The sequence below is a fragment of the Balaenoptera borealis genome (genome assembly GCF_965194805.1).
Source record: "Balaenoptera borealis genome assembly, chromosome: 19".
NCBI classification, from domain to species: Eukaryota; Metazoa; Chordata; class Mammalia; order Artiodactyla; family Balaenopteridae; genus Balaenoptera; species Balaenoptera borealis.
This window is the reverse complement of record NC_138878.1, coordinates 27209997-27231847: the sequence shown is the minus strand read 5'-3', so window position 1 is coordinate 27231847 and position 21851 is coordinate 27209997. Positions and strand designations below refer to the sequence as shown.

Sequence of the window (21851 nt, the reverse complement as noted above, 5' to 3'; positions counted from 1 at the left end):
TGCTGGGAGGTTATTTTGCAGATGTGATTAACATCTACAATCGGTAGACTTTAAGTAAAGGAGATTATCCTCTGCATCTGAGTTGGCCTCATCCAACTAGCTGAAAGATCTGAAGAGACAAATTGAGGTTTCCAGAGGACAAAGCCATCAAGGCCGCGGGCGGCAGTATCAGCTTCTTCTCAAGAGTTTCCAGCCTGCCGGCCTGTCCTGCAATGTTAGACTCACCTAGCCAGCCTCTACAATCATGTAAGCCCATTTTTTTGAAAGACAGAAACAAGCAAATAATCTCCTATGGGTTCTGTTTCTCTGCTAGAACCCTGACTGATAAAGCGTCCCAGCTCTGGAGGTTAGGAGTCCTGCCTGGTGCACCATACTGACCAGTGGGGTTGCTGCCAGGCAGGCTGTGCCCCTTGTTCAGAATCAGGTGCCCCCCGGCTCTGCTTGAGACCAAAGGCATATGGGGGCGGCTCCAGAGAAGGTACAAGGCTTTGCTCTGTGCCTCATAAAGAAGGTTTCCCGTTCCAGAAGTGGGCTGGGCAGCCTTGGGGAAGTGGGAAGAGGCGGCCTCCGCTGGAAGCACATCCTTAGGGTGGAAGGGGTGGGATATAAACAGTGCAGGGAGCACGAAGTGAGGTGGGGCTAGCTGTCTCCGACGTGACACATCCAAGAGTGGCTTTGCCCGCAGTGGTACCCAGGGGCCCGGCAGCAGCCAACTTGGACGCTCTGATGCCTGTTGTACTCAGGCAAGCCTGAGTGCGCAGGAGCTTGCGTTCCCTGCCACACAGCTGGCTGAAGAGCACGCAGGCAGGCACGTGTCATGGGGTCAACACTCACAATTATGCACTCAGGACCTTCCTGGTGCCAGGTGTTCCTGCCCTCATGGAGCTTACATCCTGGCAGGATGACAGAGACTAAAGAAGGAAACAAGTGGACATAAAATGACAAGTACTGGGGAAAAAACAGAAAGAAAAGAGAACAAGGCAATGGGGGACATTCTAGATAGCCGTGGGTTTGGGGGAGGACAAGTGGTTAGACAGTGGTCAGGGAAGGCCTCTGAGGAGGTGACACCTGAATGATGAGCTGGAGCAAACCAAGCAAAGATTTGGGGAAGAGTCTTCCAAGTAGAAAGAGGCGAGTGCAAAGGTCCTGAGGTAGGAACAAGGTCAGCATAGCCAATGCCTTAGAAGGTGGCAGGCGACTGAAGTTGAGCGAAGGGATCCAAAAGTGGGGGGACAGATCATATAGGGCCTTCTAGGCCATCGTAAGGAATGTGGGTTCTAGTCAAAGTGAGATGGGATCCATTGGAGGAGTCATAAGGGAGGGAACAGTATGGTCTGATGGATTATAGTTCAAGGAGCTGGAGTTTTACGGGGGCAGAGAGGGAGGAGCAACGATTTACACACAAAGGGTATAGGAGGGAGGACTGCTCACTGAGAACCTGCGGGGAAGGCCTTAAATCCAGGGTCAGAGCAAGGAGCTGAGGGCATGGAGGAGAGTGCCAGTGACTACAGAAGGCAGGTGGGAGGATTTGGGGTCAGGGAGGACTAGGGGGTGGGTTGGCTGAGGGCTGCAGGGAGCTGCAAAGGGTAAGAGTCCTGGTGTGGGCTGACTGGGAGACCCGCATCTAGGTGGTGCTGGAGACAGACAGGGAGGCGTTGGCGGGATGAGGCCAGAGAGGTCGGCCCTAGGGAAGGGCAGAGGGTGCAAGGGCAGGAGAGCTGGTTTGAGCCCTGGGGCCTCTCCAGGCTGAGCCCCTGCTCCCTCATCCAAAACATAGGCCCCTAGGATATACAAAACTGCACTGTCCACCCCACAGGGGCCATGAGGCTCAAAATAACGCAGTGTTCTCCAAAGGCGGCAAACGTGCCCTGGGATGGGTGTGCAGAACCAAATCTAGAGGGTCTGTCCCTTACTTTAATAACTGTTACTTTTCAATGTATTAGATAAGCGTATTTTTCTACTTAAAGTGGAGATATGAAGTTCCCTTTTAAAATACATTTAAGTAAAAAAAGCGAGTCAGTTTAAAAGGTTAAGTAAGTAACAGTCTAAAGCATGTGCAGAGAAGGCAGAAATCACGGCAGTAGTTTTTGAATGATGGAGGTCAGGAAACACTAAAAGCTTTGTGAACATATAGCCCATGAAAATGTTTAAAAACAAAAAAGACACGAATCTCATCGCGATCGTTTGTTTGGGTGGCTCTCACGGGTGCATGTGCACATGTGTGGGCGTGGGCGTCTCATAGGCAGATGTAGCTGGGTTGGTGTGTATCAGCCTGTGTGTAGGGGGCCCACGTGTGTACGTGGGATGTGCACATCCGTGCACATGTGCACGCAAGTTTATCTGCATGTACACACGGATTGCTTTATCTGGGCAGGGGTGTGGGTACAGGTACACCAGGTATGCGAGCATCTTGAGTTACAGCCGCCTCCCCCCTCCCCAGCCCTCAGTGCTACCCAGTGGCACTGGGCTGGGCCGGAAGCCTGGGGCCAGCTGGTCTCCAGCCACCAGGGGGCAGCAGAGGCCGAGCAGGGCCTTCTTCAGGACGGGTCTCCTCTGAGTTTGGCATGCGAGGCCCTCTGAAGTCTCCCTCTGTCCTGTCCCCACTTCCCCTGATCGCCCCAGGCCTCTGCCAGATTAGCCAGTGGCCCCTGCCTGAGGCTTGCTGGAAGACCTAGGACTCAGAAAGTGGACCTGTGGTCGTAAGTGGTTTGGGTCTCCTGGGGTCATGGGGGAAGGGACCCGGGTCCCTGAGGCACTGGCATCTGGAATTCCGGGGGGGTGTACAGCTGGCTGGCCACTTCTGGCTCTTCTGCAGGCTGGGCTGTGGGTCTCTTCTCAGGGGTGCTCTGTAGCTGTCTGTCTCGCCTACTCTCAGCCCCAAGCCTGTTCAGAATACAGCTGAACCCTTGGGCTCACCCCTGGCTTGTGGGGAGTAGGCCCCTCCGAGGCTCCCAGGTTGGCATCGCAGGGGCAACTGGATCCTAGAGCCCTTCGGCTCTGTCCCCGCATCCAGGGCCACCACCCGCACTAGCAGGGAGGAGCACCCCCAGGTCAGCCCAGTGGCGGCAGCGACTAACCAAATCCCGGAAGCTCCTCACCGTCTTTCCATCCACAAATACGTAATGAGGTCCTACTGTGTGCCGGGCACTGCTGCAGAAACTCACCTTCTAGTGATGGGCGACTTCTTCCCTGCCAGCCTTGAGGACCGAGGCCTCGCTAGAGCAGAGTATATTAACACCCAGCAGCTTTCCTCCCAGCCTGGAGAAGAGGATGAGCCATGATGATAAGACAGCCGACTGTGGGCCAGGCAAGCAATACCTCCTTTAATTCTGCCACCAACACTAGGAGATGCGTAAAATCCGCCCATTTTATGCTTGAAGAAACTGAGGCTCTGAGAGGTTAAGTGGCTTACCCAAGTCGCACAGCCGGTGAGTGGCCCACGCTGGGAGCCACGTGTAGCCTGCTCACATTCAGAAGTTCTCTCTTTAGAGACCCCTGGGCACGGCGTTGGGCACGGCGTAGACACAGCCGCCTACGCTTTGTTGTGACTGAATATGAAAGAGCAAGTCAGTCTCCCAGGGACTCAAGGGTGACTTTATCTCCCCCATCCTTGCCCTCACCCCCCACCCCAGGTGACCAAGTTAACAATCTAGTGTGCGTCCTTCCAAATAATCCGATATGGACCTACATATACATAATCAGGGTCTGGGGCTGTCATCATTATCTGCTTTAGAGACATTTTTCTCCCTCAGTGAAACTGTGGTAAACTGAATAATGACCCCCTCCCCCCTCCCCCCGCTAAAAAGATATCCCCGCCCTAATCCCTAGCTGACTTTTTGCACTTTTACAATCATCATGATGTAGGATTCCATTTATACAAAAGGTCCAGAGCAGATTTGTGGTTGCCAGGGGCTGGGGGGTTGGGAGGAGTGACTGCTTATTGGGTATGGAGTTTCCCTTTAGGGTGAAGAAGATGTTCTGGAATTTGACGCTTGCACACATCATTGTGAATGTACTAAATGTCACTGAACTGTACCTTTTAAAATGTTAAATTTTAAGGTATGTGTATTTTACCATGATAAAAGTAAATAACAGAGGATTAAATGAGATAATGTAAACAGCATATAGCTCAAAAATATAGCTGATATGATGATGATTATTAAGTTTTAAGAATTTAAGATGCAGGGTTCTAAGTTTGAAGGGATAGATTTTTTTAAAATCTTTTTTTGAAATATAGCTGATTTACAATGTTGTATTAGTTTCTGGTGTACAGCAAAGTGATTGTTTTATATATATATATATATATATATATATATTCTTTTTCAGATTCTTTTCCCATACAGGTTATTATAAAATATTGAGTATAGTTCCCTGTGCTATACAGTAGGTCCTTGTTGGTTATCTGTTTTATATATAGTAATGTGTATCTGTTAATCCCAGCCTCTTAATTTATCCCTCCCGGCCAGGGATAGATTTTTTTTTTTGGTTTTGGTTTTTGGTTTTGGTAGGTTGCTTGGTTGGTTCTATTTGTTTTATTTTGCTTTTTAAACCTTTTTTTAAAAATGAATTTATTTTATTTATTTATTTATTTTTGGCTGCGTTGGTTCTTCGTTGCTACGTGCGGGCTTTCTCTAGTTGCAGTGAGCGGGGGCTATGCTTCATTGCGGTACGCGGGCCTCTCATTGTCGTGGCTTCTCTTTGTTGCAGAGCACAGGCTCTAGGCATGTGGGCTTCAGTAGTTGTGGCGTGCAGGCTTCAGTAGTTGTGGCCCACGGGCTCAGTAGTTGTGGCGCACGGGCTCAGTAGTTGTGGCTCACGGGCTCAGTAGTTGTGGCTTGCGGGCTGTAGAGCGCAGGCTCAGTAGTTGTGGCGCATGGTCTTAGTTGCTCCGCTGCGTGTGGGATCTTCCCAGACCAGGGCTCGAACCCAGGTCCCCTGCATTGGCAGGTGTATTCTTAACCACTGTGCCACCAGCGAAGCCCTTATTTTGCTTTTTAATCCATTACCCCCTGGGCCTCTCACACTCCCATGCCAGGCCCCCCAGCAGCCAGCTGCACTAAAGGATTGGCATGCCTCCCCCTGCTGTGGGTACAGCCGCGACCGCCAAAACCCTGGCCGCGGGGCACCCTCAGTCACTGCCCTCCATGACCCCAGGAGTGGAACATGAAAACAGCCAGGAGGACAATAGCACGCCAGGGAGTCTTCCGGTTCCTGGGAAATGGAGCCCAGGAACGAGGCTCCCGAGCCCCAGCCCGTGGATGGGGGTGTTGGGGATTCCTGGGCGGAATCTCTGGCCTCCAGCCCCCACCCTGGTGAGGCCAGTGGGCACGTGCCTGCTCATCATACCCTCGCGATGACTGTGGGTATGTACCCCCCAGGGGCTGGGTGCCCAGGGGAAATAGGCCCCCCCCTAGCTGGGCCTTGGGAATCAGTGAGGCTCACCCAGCTCTGTGAGTGGGTGTATCACATGTGGCTAGGGAGGGACCTGCCCGAGAGCGGGCTGGGCAAGCCCTCCCTTTGTGGATAGCATCCTGTCACATCCTTGCGGCCCTGGCACCCTGCCTGAGGACTCTTGAGAAGGAGGAATCGGCTGTTTAGTCTCAGTTGCTAAGGGGAATTCTTGGCCCCAGCTGTGAGTAAAACACTGTATGTTATAGTTTTTGAAAAATAACACATTCATGTGACCCAAAATTCAAAAGGCATGGAATTCCCCCACCCCTTTCTCCCAGACACCCAGTTCCTCCCAGAGGCAGCCCATGTTTTCAGCATCTTGTGTACCCACCCAGAGATACTTTGTGCCAATCAAGCAAAAGCCTATATATAGGACTCATTTTTTTTATTGGAGTATAATTGCTTTACAATGTTGTGTTAGCTTCTGCTGTACAACGAAGTGAATCAGCTATATGTATACATATTGGGTCCACTGCCTTTATCTCCTTGGATGAAAAGGGCAATGGTCAACATTTTCCCATTTTACAGATGAGGCAACTGAGGTTGAGAGAGAACCAGTGACCAATCCACGGTGACACAGTGAGTGAGCCAGGGTCCAACTAGACCCGATCCCTGACTCCCAGTGTGTGCTCCTACCCCACCCCCCACTCGGGGCTCGGGGACTTGTGAAAGCCCTCTGCACAGAATACAGACCTTATAGTTTAAGTCCTCCTTCTAATGTCCATCAGCTTCATCATCTAGGATATGTTAGTGCACCTCTCTGAGCTCAGATCTCTCGCCTCTAAAATGAAGATAATAATTGATAGCTCCTTATGAGTTTATCATAAGAGCCAAATAAGATAAAGCATGTAAAGAGCTCAGCACAGCACCTGGCTTTTCTATGCCATTCAACAAGCTTTTATTGCGGGCCTACTATGTGCTGAGCACCTACTATGCGAGGATCCAGTGCAGCCACAATCCTGGCTCAGGGAGCTCACGGCCTAGCAGGCTCACAATAAGAGCTCAGTGAACGGTGGATGTTATTATTCAGCAAATAGTCATCTTGCCTCCTGGTTCTAGGAAGTGGAGGTGAGACCACGGTACCTGAGTCTCCACCCAAGTCTAGACTGTGGGACCGTGAGAGGAGGGGCCGGCATCTTGTTCCCCACCCTCTGTGTCCCTGACTAGGGTCACATTAGTTGAGTAGGTGCTCAGTAAATATTTGTAGAATGAATGTGCAGAGGCAAAAACCTTCGTGGAGGAAAGCCCCTCACCCCCCCGCCACACACACACACACGCACACACACATGCACGCACGCACACACACACACACACACAGGTTGCTCCAGGACGGGAGGACTGACAAGTGACTTGATTTCCTTTTCTCTGTGACTTTTGACTATGCAGATACCAGTGTTATATTTTAAAACTCAATTGATTAATATTTAAAAATGGAATGGCACAAGAGCTCATCCATGGTGAACCATGCTATGTGTCCAGTGACTGGTACTGAAGAGAATTCAGAATGGGAGGGGATGGCAAGGATGAGGTACGTACTCCAGGAAGGCGTCCTATAGAGGGTGGCCACAGAGACTGAGACCGTGGCACTGGGAGCCATGATCATTGTCAGCCTGGCTCCTGTTACCATCTTAGGACGTGGGGTTAAGTTCAGTGTGGCAGAACGCCGTTCTCGCGGTGTGCCCCCAGGCCTCCTGCCCTGCTGGGCCTAGGCTTCCCAGACCTCTGGAGCTGCAACTGTGAGGTGCCAGGTGAGTGCCAGCACCTCCGTCCGTGTGTTCGCCTGTCGGTAGAGCTCCCGGCGGCGCGGGAGGGGGACACTGACGGTGAGTGCGCTGCTGGGCCTGCGTGTGGCAGGCGTTCACTCAGAGTTGTTCCCTTCCTACCTCTCAATCCTCTGGAAGCCAAGGACATGGGAACCCAGCTGGCAGGAGTGGTCCCGACACCCCCAAAATTCTGATTCCAGGCTACTGTAATCACAAAGAGAACTTGAAGGGTGCCAGCATGGGGCCGGGGGTGTACTCCAAGATAGCCCCTGGCCTCATTCTGCCCCAGAGACAGGCTGTCGGTGATGGAGGGGGTTTGGGAAGCTCCAAGGAGGGCAAAAGCTCTGGGGAGACAGCAGGTCAATGGGGGCAAAGAAAGAGCCCAAGGTGGGGAGGCCCTCTCACTGACTGCTGTGTGGCCTCAAGCAGCTCACTTCCTGTCTCTGGGCCTCAGCCTCTTGCACAGTTCAATAAGGGAGGCTAAGTGCAATGATCTCTAAACCAGAATACCGAAGTGTGAGGCACGTGCCCCTGGGGGCGTGCAAGATGATGCTGCGTGGCACACAGATGCGGCATTAAGTGCCCTGGTACCAAATTCCAGCGAGGGAAAACCCACAAGGCTGTCTCCCTTTTTGAACTGGGTTTTGATTTACATGCAGCAGCGTGCCTCAAACTTAGGGTCACTGTCAAGCGAGAGTATCTGGCAACAATGAAATGTCTTCATTTTATTGTCATTATATGTTAGCCTCTTTCTAGTTATGGCAAAAGAGATAACGTTTATTTTTACATACATTTGTTTAAGTAAAAAAAAAAAAAGAATAAATTTTGTTTTAAGTATTAAGCAATTATCCAGATACATAGGAGAGGGCAAACATGGTGCCAGGTGGCAGAGGGGAGACGAGCAGAAGGTGGGAATCCTGGCTGGATGCCTGGCTCTGAACCTGAGACAAGGCCGGAGGGGCAGCGAATTAGGCAAGACCCTCTGCCCCGGAAGTGCCTCAGGTCCCGTGGGAGCTGTGCAGACATGAGTTCCGGGTGGGCCCGCCCACGGCTGCCCGAGAACCACGCTCGCTGCCTCTCTCCTGCCCCCAGCCCTGCTGGGCAGTGACCGCACCGCCCCAAAGGCATTTTGTACCAGGCGTTGTATACCGACTTACCAAGCCTGCCCTCCTGGGGTGTAAGTACCACCACCACTGCTCTGTGCATGCATCTGTCTGTCCACCCATTTGTCTGTCGGTCCAGGGCTCCTTTGTGGGGCACCCACTGAGAAGGAGACTCCCTGGCCAGAAGCCAGCTCTGATGCAGGGGCTGCCACACTGTAGCCCAGAGAGAGGACAGCCCTGGGCTGAGTGGAGCAATCCTCACTCTCTCCTGTCCTCACCTTCAAGTCAAGCTCTTTGGTGAGAAGGTCCCTGAGGGGCTGCAAACAGCCTGATGTGGGAGTTTGTGGTTTTCCTGGGACCCAGGATCATTCTGGGGTTCGAGTTAAGTTTCAGAGCAGAGCCAGGTTGAGGGTCAGGTTAGAAGGTGAAGGTTAGGAGGTCCGTGTGTATTTGGTGTTGGGGATCCTTGCATGGCTGGAGTCAGGGGTTAGCATGAGCCCAGGATGGGGAAGCTCTGTCACTCACTCCCTGCTGTGTGACCTTGGTCAGCTCCCCTGCCTTCTCTGGGCCCCAGCCTCTTAAAATAAGGGCATAGGGAGGCTAAACGCAATGATCTCTAAAATGGAGGATCTCAAAGTTTGAGTCCCAGGACTACACACTCAGTTTGTATTTGGGGGAGGGGGTGTCCCGGCACAGTCTCGGTGACGCTGGGCTTAGTGTGTGGCTGGGTTCAGAGGCTGCCATTTGACTAGGATCATGGGGTTCCTGTGTGTTGGGATCCAGAGGCTAGGGTATGACTGGGATCTCTGACCATGGTCAGGGGTCAGAGCTCTCTCTATGTGCCCTGAGCGTAGCCATCTAACTTATGCCAGAGTGAGGCCAAGTCCAACCCCTCATCCCAAAGAGGCTGAGCCACAGCTGAGGCCAGGGGACAGGACACTGGTCCTGGGCCTGCAGCGCCTCACCACTGCCCTCCCTTCTTATGAGCCAGGAGACCACCAAGGTGATCCAGACAGCCTCCAGCGATATCAAGGGCAAAGGGCCATGGTGATCCTTGGCCAAGTGAAGTAAGGTCTGCACAAGTGAGTCAGGCCTGGGGTGGGGATTGGTGGGGAGTAGCCTGAAACTTGCCCCCAGCCCCCAGAGAGGAAGGGCAGCCAGGAGAACTCAGACCCCCCCCCCACCTGACTTGGTACCAGGGGCAGAAGCCTGGTATTGCACAACCTGCCCCCACCATGCTTCTTCAACCCACTCACCAGTCCCCCAGTGCCCCTGTGGGGATTTATTGGAATGTGTCAGTCTCTCCAACAGCCCCAGTAAGATTCGGGCCTTAGAACGGCCCTTTCTCTCCCCTACTGATGGGGTCTTTTTTGGGTAGAGGGAGGCAGGGTAGTAAGATCTCTTGGCAAACTGAGTCTCCTGACTTTACCTGGGCTGAGGCCAGGCACCTTTACAAACAATACCTCATTTTACCTTCAGCACATCCCTCTACTGGCCCTGCTTACTGAACAAGGAAACAGGAGCTCAGAGAGGCTAAGCAGCTTGGAGGTCACACAGCGAGGCTAGCAGCGGCAAGCTCAGGTTCCAACCCAGGTCTAAGCACTAGGCTTGGCCCCTGGAACTCAACACATCCACCTTCTGGGCCCCTCAGGCTGTAAGGGAACAGGTTCCATGTCTGTATGTCTGTGTGAGGCCTCAGGGATGGGGAAGACACTGTTCAGGGACCTTATCTTTGTCCTAAAACTAACCTCATCTTCCCCAACCGCCCCCCCCCCGCCCCCCGCAAGGACAAGCTCAATAAAGGTAGACTCGGATTTGCACAGGTAACCAACCTGGTGCTGGAGTCAGTGTAAACACTTTACTACCACTAGGGGGCGCTGGCGATGCTGAATGCCACCGTTACCTCTCGGGAGGAAAGCACCTGCCACCAGCAGCTGGAGTGGGGGTGTCCCAGGTCTAGTGGGGCGTCCAACGGGGCTGCCCCAGCCCCGCACTCTCTGTGTAACATTAGGCTTCCGTTTCCCTTCTGTAAAATGAGGATAAAGCCATCTTAGACCTACATCACAAGAGGTCAGAGATGGCAAAGTTGCCTGGAGAAGTTAAAAGAGATATTACCCTGAACAAATCATCAACAATTCAATAAGACCAGACTTCCATAGAATAAATTTCATTGATACATAACTTATCCAAAATAAACATGGGTGGAGTAGAGATTAAATGTGATTGACCATGACTGATATTAGGTGAAGCTGGACTCAGCTCCAGGAGGATAGGACAGGACTTTGCCCACTGCATCCCTGGGCAGCACAGGATGACAAGAAGTGGAGATGTGACAAAAACACCCCCTTGCCTCTTCCCAGGCCCCCGACGCCCTTCCTTATTTCCCTTTGTTCTCCCAGCGTCCAGATCAGCCACCTGTCCGTCGCCAGCCGCCAGGTAGAGTTGGTGGAAGACAAGTCCACCAGTGTCTCCATTCAGAATGCATCTGTGATCTTCAAGGGGATCCTGGGGCGCCTGGAGATAAGCATTCCCATTCAGCTGACATGCCTCTCCCTGGCCCTCTCTGGGCTGAGGGTGGAAAGAGGGTCTTGGGCCGTGGCCTCCTTGCAGGTTGAGGGTTGATCAGTCTGTTGACTTTGAAATCGACTCTACTGACCTTCAGATCAACACACATAGCTGAATATGTGTCCTACTCCCTCTGGGGAGGCAGGGAGGCTGGACTCCAGGAATCGGCCTCAGTGGAGAGGGAAGGCTAGGCAGACCGAGGATTCTGAGGCTGCCAAAGACGGTCCAGCCTGGGAAGTTTGCTGGCTGGGGGAGCCCAAAACTAGCCTAGCTCCTGGCTGGCCTGGGCAGCACATGGGTTCTGCCTGGAGGCCGAAGCTGCCCTGATGTGGTGTCAGGGGACTCTGCAGCCTGTGATTCTGGCAGTGTGTGGACCAACGCCCCTGAATGCTACCCATCTTTCCACAGGCTGCTCCTGCATCTCCAAGGGGAGCGCAAGTAAGTACGCTGCCTCTGTGGCCCCCATTTCTACTTGTGCCCCATCCTGTTAGCATGAGCCCCAGGAGTATGAAGGGTGGTGTGTCCACTGCCCCCCCCCGAGGGTCAACCCCAGACCATGCCTGTGGCAGCCAAACCTGGGGGATCAATCTTTTCAGGGGTCATTACCTACCTCTCCCCATCAACGCCCCCTTAAAGGCTGGAAAAAAATAATCACTAACAGTTACTTGCTATGAGCCAAGCACTTTTCCAAGCCATTTGCATGGATTAGTTAATTACATCCTCACAACCCAACCCTGGAAGGTAGATTGTGTTATTAACCCCATTCTTACATATGGGCAAACTGAGGCACAGAGAGCTTAGGAAGGAAAGAAAAACTCATATCTGCTGGCATCCCAGGCATCACACAAGCTCGTAGCTACAATTCCTAGCCAAGCTAAGTAACTGGCTGAGGACACACAGCTCGCCACTAGGAGGTGGGGGCAGGATTTGAACCCAGCAGTCCCCCTGACTCTGGAACCTGAGATCCTGAGTACTCTACTCAGATCTTTGTCTTGGCCAACCCTCTGTCAAATTGCTGTGAGCAGCCCTGATTCAGGCCCCTCTCTGCCCGTGGAGCAGATGGACACATGTGTGAATCTGGATTCAGGCATATCCATGTGTGTGAGTGTAACAGGTATGAACATCACGGGCAGTGGGGCCTCCCGAGGGCCTCTGGGCTGGTTAACACTCAGGTCTGAGGCTCCTTCTGAGGCTCAGTGTTCTTAGCTGTGAAATGGGGTTATAGCTGGGTTATAGGAGGATTCCAAGGCTGGCAGAGCCCTGAGCAGTGTCTGGCACACAGTAGGTGCTCAGTGGATGCACAGGACTGGATCACCGCAGCACTTGCTCCCTTCAGGCCCAGGTGGACCAAGCAGCTGTTCGCAGACTTCATCTCCTTCACCCTGAAGCTGGTCCTAAAGGGACAGGTGAGTGGGGCTCGCCTACCCCGCTGGCCCAACCACTCGTTGTGGGGAGCAGTCCAGGGTTATGCCCCAAGGCTGGGTCCTCCTCCCCCCATTGACCTTCCCTGAGAAACGGCCACCACTTCCCAGTGTGGTCAGTCCCCTGTGCCTGTTCCCAGCACTGCCACCCCCACGTGGCCCTGCCCCTCTTCTGGTCTCCTTTCCAGCCTGGTGAGCCGCCTGCCCTGTCCGCCCCAGATCTGCAAAGAGATCTGCATCATCTCCAACATCATAGCCAACTTAGTCCCGACAAGGGCTGGTGAGTGTGCTTTGGTCTGCATGCCTTTGAAGGTTAGTGGTGGGAACCAGGAGGCCACCTTTGGTCACTGTGCAACCTTGGGACAGTCATTGCCCCTATCTGGGTCTCACAGCCCCTGTGTGGCTCTACCGTTTGGTGATTAGTTATGGTCAGGCTATGGCAAGTCGCTTCCCCTCAGGGCTGCAACCTGTCAGGCTGTGACCTTGGGCAAGTCACGTAACCTCTCTGAACCTCAGTTTTCTCATCTGCAAGATGGGGGTGATAATAGCAACTACCCCATAAGGCAGTTGTGAGAATTGAGTGGAAAAAAAAGTATATAAAATGCTTAAGATGGTACCCGGCCCAGTTGGTCCCTATTATTACTACTGCTATTACTAGCCTGGTACCCCCAGCATGAGCATACTGTCAATTACTTCTCAAGCAGCAGTAAACAACGGGTGAAAGCTAAGAGGAAGAAAGTGGTTTGGAGATCTAAGACTCCCCTGCCCTTCCCTGAGTCTCTTCCCTCCCTTCCTATACAGCCTTGGGCTAAGGGGAAACTCCCACAAGGCTGTGCAGTGAAGAAAAAACTACTCAGGACTCAGTTTTCTCATCTGTCCAATGGGGACACCACTGGGCCATTGAGAGGGACCCAGGACAAGAGGAGAAGGTGATCTGAGAGGTAGGAAGCACTGTCCTGTCCCAGTCCTAACACGAATACAAGCCAGTGTTTGCAGAACATGCTACCGACCAACTACTTGACTTAGATTAACTGTGGAATGCTCACAATCACCCAGGAAGGAAGGTAGTGCTAACATCCCATTTTATGGATGGAGAAACTGAAATTTAGGGAGTCGAGGGGACCACCCCCCCCAAGCTGGGAAGCAGAAGAGCAGAATTTGAGCCTGGGCCATCTAAAAATTCCGAGTCCCTGTTCTTACTACGTCATAACTGCTCCCACTGTGGTTGGCCAGCAGAGGGGGAGGTGGCCAGGCTGAGGGATGCGCCCGGCTCTTTGGACCCTGGCACATAGTAGGTACTCAGTGAACAGAGGCAATAAAGGACAGTGAAACCCCACTGGGTAGACCCTCTGGGCTCCTGTCGGGGCCTTAGGAGGGGAGACCCCTGGTGGCACCAGGTCCGGGGCAGTGTGGGCTGGCAGTGTAGGGGTGGAAGAGGGGGTGGCGTGAGCGTAATTCTGTCTTCCTGAGTGCTAGATCCTCCCCCCGACCCCACTCCCATCACTGCCCAAACCTGGAACAGGAACCTTGCTCGTCTCTCTGGGAACACCACACCAGGGGCTGTGCCATCAGAGTGCATGTAGCAAAGCTAATGCGAGGGTGAGGCCAGCCTCCCTGGACAGACCCAAGCAGCTGCCAGAGCACAGACAGGGCCAGGGGGCCTCACCAAGGTCATGGCTCTTGATGCAGTACTACTACACTCCCCCGCCACCCTCCAGCCCTCGTGCTGCTTCTGCACCAGGAGTTGGAAACTACCTCCCGAGGGCCAAGTTCGTCCTGCTGTCTGCTTTTACAAATAAAGTTTTATTGGCTCACGGCCACGCCCAGTCATGTAGATGCTCTTGCCCGTGACTGCTTTTGCCCTGCAGTAGCAAAGTGGAGTCGTTGCACAGAGACTGCGTGGCTCGCAAAGCCTAAGGTATTTACTATGTGGCCCTTTACAGATAAAGTTTGCCGACTCCTGGTCTGGCCTGTTGAACTCCATAACGCAGACCAGAGCTGGGGGTGGGGGTGATCTCCAGGTTTCTCTTGGGAGAAGATTAGGAGGAAAATTAGAGTAGCTCATGTTACTGGGCGCGCTCCCACTTTTACCAGATTGTTCCATTAAATACATAGCTCTGAGGTGGATGCTTTCATTGGAGACGAGGACATGGAGGATGCTGGGCGTGAGGCTCGGTCGCTGCCCACGGATCACCCAGCAGTAGAGGGCTGGGATTACAGCCCACGCCTCCGACTCAGAGTCCCACACTCTGAACCACTCTTCTAGAAGGGCTCCTGCAGGGCAGGGCCACCCAGACAGACAGAAGTTGAGAAGAGAGAGAATGGCAAAGTGCACCCTGTGCACCCCAGGACCCATTTTACAGATGGGAGCTCTGAGGCTAGAGGCACCTGTGAGTGTTGGGCAGGGGCAGGAGGAGCAGGTGAATCAGGGAAGGCCCCCCATCCTGAGGCTCCACCCTGATCTCTCCCTCCCCACAGCCGACATCCCCTCGGTTGGAGACATCGGGTGGACGTTTCCCTGACAGGATTGCCTGTCATCAAAACCACCCACCTAGGGTCCCATCACGAGGTGGGAGTGGTGGGAGGGCATCTTCCACGCCCTCTCCAGCATCTGTTATTTGTAGACTTTTTAAAGATGGCCATTCTGACCGGTGTGAGGTGGTACCTCATTGTAGTTTTGATTTGCATTTCTCTAATAATTAGCGATGTTGAGCATATTTTCATGTGTCTATGGGCCATCTGTTTGTCTTCTTTGGAGAATGTCTGTTTAGGTCTTTGCAGCTCAGAATCTTAAGCTTGCCCTTGACCTGCTCTTCTCATCATCCGCATTATTGAGTCCCTATTATGTCCTCAGTATTTCTGGAGCCTGTCCACTTTTCTCTGTTTCCATCTCCACCTGGGACAGGCTACCATTATCACTTGTGGGGACCCATCTACAGCCTCCTGCGTCCTGACATCTCCTGAATCTGTTCCCCACAGTAGCCTCCAGAAGCAAAGCTGATTGTTCACTTGTCTGCTTAAAACTCATCAAGAATAAAAGTCTTAGGATAAAAGCAAAATTCTCTGACATGGGCTCCAGGGTCATGTATTTTCTGGCCCCTGTTTACCTCTCAATCTAGTTGTTTTGGACTCAGCATAAGCATTCAGTTTAAGGGATGGTGTCTTTCGTCAGCTTTGGAAATTTCTCAGCCACTCTCACTCCAATTATTGTCTCTCCTCTATTTTTTCTATTCTTAACGTCTTGAATTTCCACTAGATGTATGTTGGGCCTTCTCATTTCATTCTATGTCTCTTAGTTGCTCTGTCATAGTTTCCATCTCTTTCTATCTCTATGCTAAATTCTGAATCATTTCTTCAATTATCTCTTTCAATTCACTCATTCTTTTTATAGCTGTGTCTAATCCGTTTACTCATTCACTGAGTTTTTCATTTTAAAATTAATAATTTTCATTTCTAGAAATTCTATTAAGTTCATTTTTTAAAATTGAAGTATAATTGACCTTCAACACTATGTTAGTTCCAGGTGCACGACATAGCGATTCAGTATTTCTATAAATTACAGAATGATCACCATGATAAGTCTAAGTACCATCTATCACCTGAGTTATTACAATATTATTGACTATATTCCCCATGCTGTACATTTCACTCCTGTGACTCATTTATTTTATTTTATTTTTAAAATTTTATTTATTTATTTATTTTTGGCTGCGTTAGGTCTTCGTTGCTGAGCGCAGGCTTTCTCTGGTTGTGTTGAGCAGGGGTTACTCTTCATTGTGGTGCGTGGGCTTCTCATTGCAGTGGCTTCTCTTGTTTCAGACCACGGGCTCTAGGCACACGAGCTTCAGTAGTTGTAGCCCACGGGCTTAGTTGCTCCGCAGCATGTGGGATCCTCCCAGACCAGGGCTTGAACCCATGTCCCCTGCATTGGCAGGCGGATTCTTAACCACTGCGCCACCAGGGAAGTCCCCATTTATTTTATAACTGGAAGTTTGTACCTCAGTCTCCCTCACCTATTTCATTCATCCCTCCAGCCCCCTGCCCTCTGGCGACCACCTGTTTGTTCTGGGTATCTACGAGTCTGTTTCTGTTTTGTTATGTTTGTTTTTTAGATTCCACGTGTAAGTGAAATCATACGGTATTCGCCTTTCTCTGTCTGACTTATTTCACTTAGCACAGTACCCTCTGGGTCCATCTATGTTGTTGCACATGGCAAGATTTCACTATTTTTCATGGCTGAGTAATATTTGTTATACCACATCTTTATCCATTCAACTATTGATGGACACTTAGGTTGCTTCCATATCTTGGCTTTTACAAATAATGCTGCAGTGCACGTGGGGGTGCATGTCTTTTTGAATCAGTGTTTTTGTTTTCTTTGGAAAGATACCCAGAGGTGGGATTGCTGGATCATATGGTAGTTCTATTTTTAATTTTTGAGGAACCTCCATACTGTCTTCCATAGTGGCTGCATCAATACGCATTCCCACCAACAGTTCACAAGGGTTCCCTTTTCTCCACATCTTCCTGAGTTTATTTTCAAGTTTTCCTTTTCAAATCTATCTTTTGTTTTTCCCCCCTGGAGTCCTATGCTTTCATTATGGCTCTGTTTCTTTAATCATGGAAAAATTCGTTCCTTTGTAGTTTCTTCCATGTTCTATTACGTCACAGCCTTGGGGTGCTCATCTTCTTGTTGGCTGTGTTTGCTAGCTCCCTCTCGTGGTTTCCTTGTGTGGCTTGTAATATTTATTTTCTTAGAAGCTCACCTTTAGCAGAATTTGGTTTTTCTGTGGACAGACTCTGCTCCCTGAATCACCCACATTTTCCTTAGAGAATGATTTTGCACTTATTCCTGCCAGGGACCCCAAAGGTTACATCATTCATTCCTTCCTGTTTTTGTAGGTCATTTCTCAGTTCAGGAAGTCCTGCACCATGCTGGCAGTATAAATACTTACATAATTCAGAGCTGCACATCTGAATTATGCTGAACCCGAGCTGCAGGCTCGGGTTCTCAAGTTATACCCTCCCAGACCCACCTTGACGTTTCTTGTGGCTTCCTTTGGTGGGTGAAGTCATTTGGTCTCCTTTTCACTGAGAGGAGGTATTTCCATCCCCCCTCCTCATCTCACTTCTCTCCCTCTGACAGTGTTAAAACCCCATGCTAGTGTGGTCTGAACCCACATCCAGTGCTTGTGTCTCTGGGCCACCTTACTTACGGTTTTAGCTCTCATTTCCCTCTTTATCTTTAGTACCTGGGATTGTCCCTTTCTTTTGTTTGAGCTCAGCTGTGTATTAAATAAAACTTTTTGTTGCAAGGTACTTATTGGTTCAATTTTTTGATGGGGAGAGGTCTCCCTGAGCCCAGCCCAACAGTCTGCAAATCGGAGGTCCTGCCCACCTGCCCAGAGGCATCCCCTCTTCCTTGCCCCATCTCATTCCTCCTTATCCTCAGGGAGGGCCTCCCCATTCCCTAACTAGGTGAGATTTGCTCTCCAGGGCTCTCAAACCACAGCCCGGTGCATCCGTCCTTTAAGACGCTCCTCAGGTGCCATTTTACATTTAGTTCTGGGATTATCTGATAAACGTTGAGCCTCCTGAAGGTAGAGACCAGGTCTATTGAGCTCTGCACTGTCCCCCATATCCTCACCCAGGGCTGAAGCATAGTCAGCATTTCATGAATATTGTTACACAAAAGCAATGGCAGCTTCTTTTGGAGGGTGACCATGCGCAGGTCCTTCTGCAAGTTCTTTATGTTGATTCTCTCATTTAACCCTTGCAACAACCCTCGGAGGTAGGTACTATTATTATCCCCATTTTACAGATGAAGAAAGTGAGGCACAGAAGGCCTTTCCACACACTAAGAGGTGGGCAGGGCAAGGGATTACTTCACTATCACAAAGGTGAGAAAACCAAGGGCCAGAGAGGGCAAGAGTAATGCCTAGATCACTGGCAAATTAGTGATGGGGTGTCGTGGGCCCCAGCCACTGCCCTAGCTGCTTCCTTTTTTTCTCAGCCCTGGGAACCCCGAGTCAGCTTTGTCCCTTGTGTCTCCAGAGGCAGTGGCCACAGCTGTTCTGATGGGCCCCAGTCCTAGCCATGGGACCCCCTCTGTGTCTCCCACTGCTTTCCCATAGCTTCCCCGCCAACCAGGCCCAGGTAACTGTCTACAGCCTCAAGATGTCCAAGCTCTTGTGTCAGAACAAGGGTGTCATGGTTCTTCAATGATGGTGTAATTCCCCTCCCTACGCCCAGGCAGGCAACTTTTTGTGGCTTACACATTTTTTTTTTTTTGGCCGCACCAGCAGCATGTGGGATCTTAGTTCCCCGACCCGGGATCGAACCCACGCCCCCTGCATTAGAAGCACGATTCTTAAGCACTGGACCACCAGGGAAGTCCCTGCGGCTTACACTTGAAGAGGTGAAGTGGGTACAGACAGAGGAAGGCAAGGAGATGGGGAGGCCGGTAGTTGGCAACCCCTCCACAGATGGACCTTTGAAACCTCCAAGTTCTTCTCACTGCTTCTGCTGTGATTGGTTGTTTCTAAAACATGGCTGTCCTCCTGATCATCAAAATCACACGATACAAGTTATGAATGGGGCACATATGGGGGTTTTGACAGTTTTAGTAATATCTTATTTCTTAACCTGGGTGGTGGGACGTGGGTGCTTGTAACATAGGTCCCCAAACCACTGTCCATCTCCATTAGGGCCACATGACTTTCCAAAAGCAGAATTTTGTGTATTTTAGAAGGTAGTACAGGTACATGCACACTGGATATATTGCAGGACACCCCCATGGGATCTGGGGTGGCACCCCACAATCAAGTCCATTGATATTTCTCTGCATATGAATTTTCACATAAAGCAAGGTAAGTACTATAAACAGCCTTCCATCCAAATGGCCAGGTTTGCTGACAAACTTAAGAAAAAGACTTGTAGTCTTCAGAGCTTGTTTGATTTTGTCATTGTAGGTAAGGAATTGATGATCAGTACTACTCCTAATGCCCCTCTGCATGTCTTCAATATTTCTTCATACATGAAAACGACAGACGAAAGTAATGTAGGCACATAGTGGAAAACAGAGAAAAGTATAAAGAAAAAAAACCACCACGGTCATTCACAACCATGGCACATTTGTCATAACTTAAGAGGTTAATGCTGGTATATTGGTATTAACCAAACTCCAGACATTTTTGGATTTCACCAGTTTTTCCACTGATATACTTTTTCTGTCCCAGGATCCAATCCAGGTTAGCACATTGCATTTAGGTTGTTTTTTTTTAATCTTTTAAAATTTTGTATTATTTACTTTTTTTTTTAATCTAGGAATCTGAAAAGTTTACAGTACTCTTAACACCCAGCTGTAAACTCCACCTCCCAGAATATCCCATTTCATTTCCCCTCCCCTGACTTTTCTCAGAGTGCCCTCTTGTTTCTGGCTCCTGAGGACTTCCCTTCTTGCTTCTGAGTCTGACTGTGGACATACGTGCTTTTTAGGAATCTGTTAACCAAGACTTCTATGTGCTGGAGTGCTTCCGGAAGGCAGTTTGAACTGGCTCTTAAGGGGCAGGGAGAGAGCCAAGCGCAGGTGTCCTGGCTGGGGAAGAGCAGTGACAGGACCAGAGGGAGGACGGAATCCCAGTGTGGCTGAGGGAAGGGTTGTTTGTGGGTAAAGGAGTTGCAGATCAGGCCAGGAGTTAGGTTGAGATTATGTCAAAGGGACTTAAAGGCCAGAAGGAAGCAGTAGAAGCTCCAGAAGACTTTGGGGTGGGGTGTGGGAGGAGACGCCTTGGTTGGCGCTGGTGCGGGATGGCTGGATTGGGGAGGCGTCAAAATGAGCCTCCGTTAAAATGGTAGAGAGCGGCGTGGCCCTCAAGGGTCAGCTGGACCCACCCCTTCGCTGTACAAAGGGAGTTCCAGAGGCTGAGAACTAGAAGGACGTTTGTTCAGGGTCGCACGTCACATTCATATCAGAGTCAACAGTTTCTGTGGCCCCAGCATTTTTATGTATGGATGGATGTATTTTCAACAGTATCTGTTGAGTTCTTACTCTGAGCCAGGCCCATATGGTTCATGACTTTGTGAAGCTTATAGTCTAGGGGACATAGGCAGAGATAGATAATAACTAGCCAAACAAAAGACTATATAACCACTAATTGTGCCCGGAGCTATGAAGAAAAAAGGGGTGGGTGGTTGGGTGCTTATACAACTCATAACCCCAAATCAGGAGGCTATTTGAAAGTTATCTAGTGCTATGGGTCTCAAACTTTGGCCTGTATCAGAATCACCTGCAGGGGTTGTTAAAACACAGATTCCTGGGCTCATTCTCAGAGTTTCTGGTTTGGTGAGCCTGGGGTAGAGCCTGAGAGTCTGCATTTCTAACAAGCTCTCTCCCAGGTGGTAAAGCTAATGCACCTGGTTGAGGACCCATACTTGGTCTCTGGAGTGTAAAAATGCAGCTAAATCCAACTGCCAGCAGATGAAGTGTCACCTTGTTTTGCTGATGGTTTCATTTTAGAGGTGGAGGAAGTGAGCCATGCGGGAAAGTCCTGGTGCCGGTTCAAACCAGGAAGAAGCTGTTGGGAATGTGGATGAGTGAGAACCCAGGAGAGGACATGCCATATAATCCCCCAGCGGCAGGTCCTGGGGAACTCCCTTTTGTTTGTAGACTATCAGTGCTAGGCTGACCCCAAGAGTCCCCAGGGTCCACCTCTCCCCACACCTCTCCCATCGCTCAGCATAGAGAGTTGAGGGTCCTGGGCTTGGGGGTTGCTCTCTGCTCTGAGGAGGGCCCCTGCTCACAGTGAACCTGGTTTCTCTCCCCAGGATCCCACCTGTTGGGCTGCAGTCTGCAGGCGTGCGAGCCTTGTAGTTGCCCAGCCTCAAGACCATCGGGGATCTTGGACAGGGGATCTTAAGCAAAAGGTCCTGGAGCGACACCTCACCGGTTACGGCCGGACAGGGCGGGGGTGGGGCGGGGAGAAGGAGGCTACCATTCATAGGGTAATTGACATCAGGTGGGGTCATCAGTTACCAGGGAAACCAGCAGCTGGGGCGTGTCCCTCACAGGCCCTCAGGTTAACCACCATCAGGAGGGCAGTTGTTTCCCTTTAATAAACTAGCAGGTGAAGCCACTCTGGCCTAAGGATTAAAACAAGCACTAGCCGGCGGTGGGGGACAAACGCGTTAACGTGAGTGTGGTGGAGGTGAAGCGGGGACTGGTCGAGCACGGGATGTACAAAGAGAGCTTCTCGAGTGTCCTGGCCACACACCATCACTACCATGCAGGCCTCCTACTCCAGGAAGATCTTCTTAAGCCTCTTGGATTCCCAGTATGTCTGCAGAGAGGGGGTGAGTGGTTGACTCAGCAAATCCCTCCCTTGTCCCTCTGATGTCAGGCACAGGATACTGGTGGGGAAATATGGCTCCTTCCCTCCAGGACTTAGGACCTGACTTCTCGGGGGAGAAGACTCCTACCTAGAGTCTTAATTCAGAGGAAGAGGCACCATGAAGGATGGAGGGAGGGCATAGCCAGAGGAAGGGCCTGC

At 51.0% G+C, this 21851-nt stretch overlaps 1 protein-coding gene across 1 annotated transcript; it reads left to right on the top strand.

Moving 5' to 3' along the window:
* Positions 1 to 6974: 6974 nt before the first annotated feature.
* CETP (cholesteryl ester transfer protein) lies at positions 6975 to 21641 on the top strand (the record flags this gene model as incomplete). Its single annotated transcript, XM_082370227.1, is given in 9 exon segments — positions 6975 to 6979; positions 7138 to 7274; positions 7415 to 7512; positions 10577 to 10926; positions 10928 to 10995; positions 11233 to 11320; positions 12219 to 12288; positions 12523 to 12718; positions 18383 to 21641. Coding segments are annotated over 9 exon segments (1158 nt in total). The 3' UTR covers positions 18529 to 21641.
* Between the last annotated feature and the right edge of the window lie 210 nt (positions 21642 to 21851).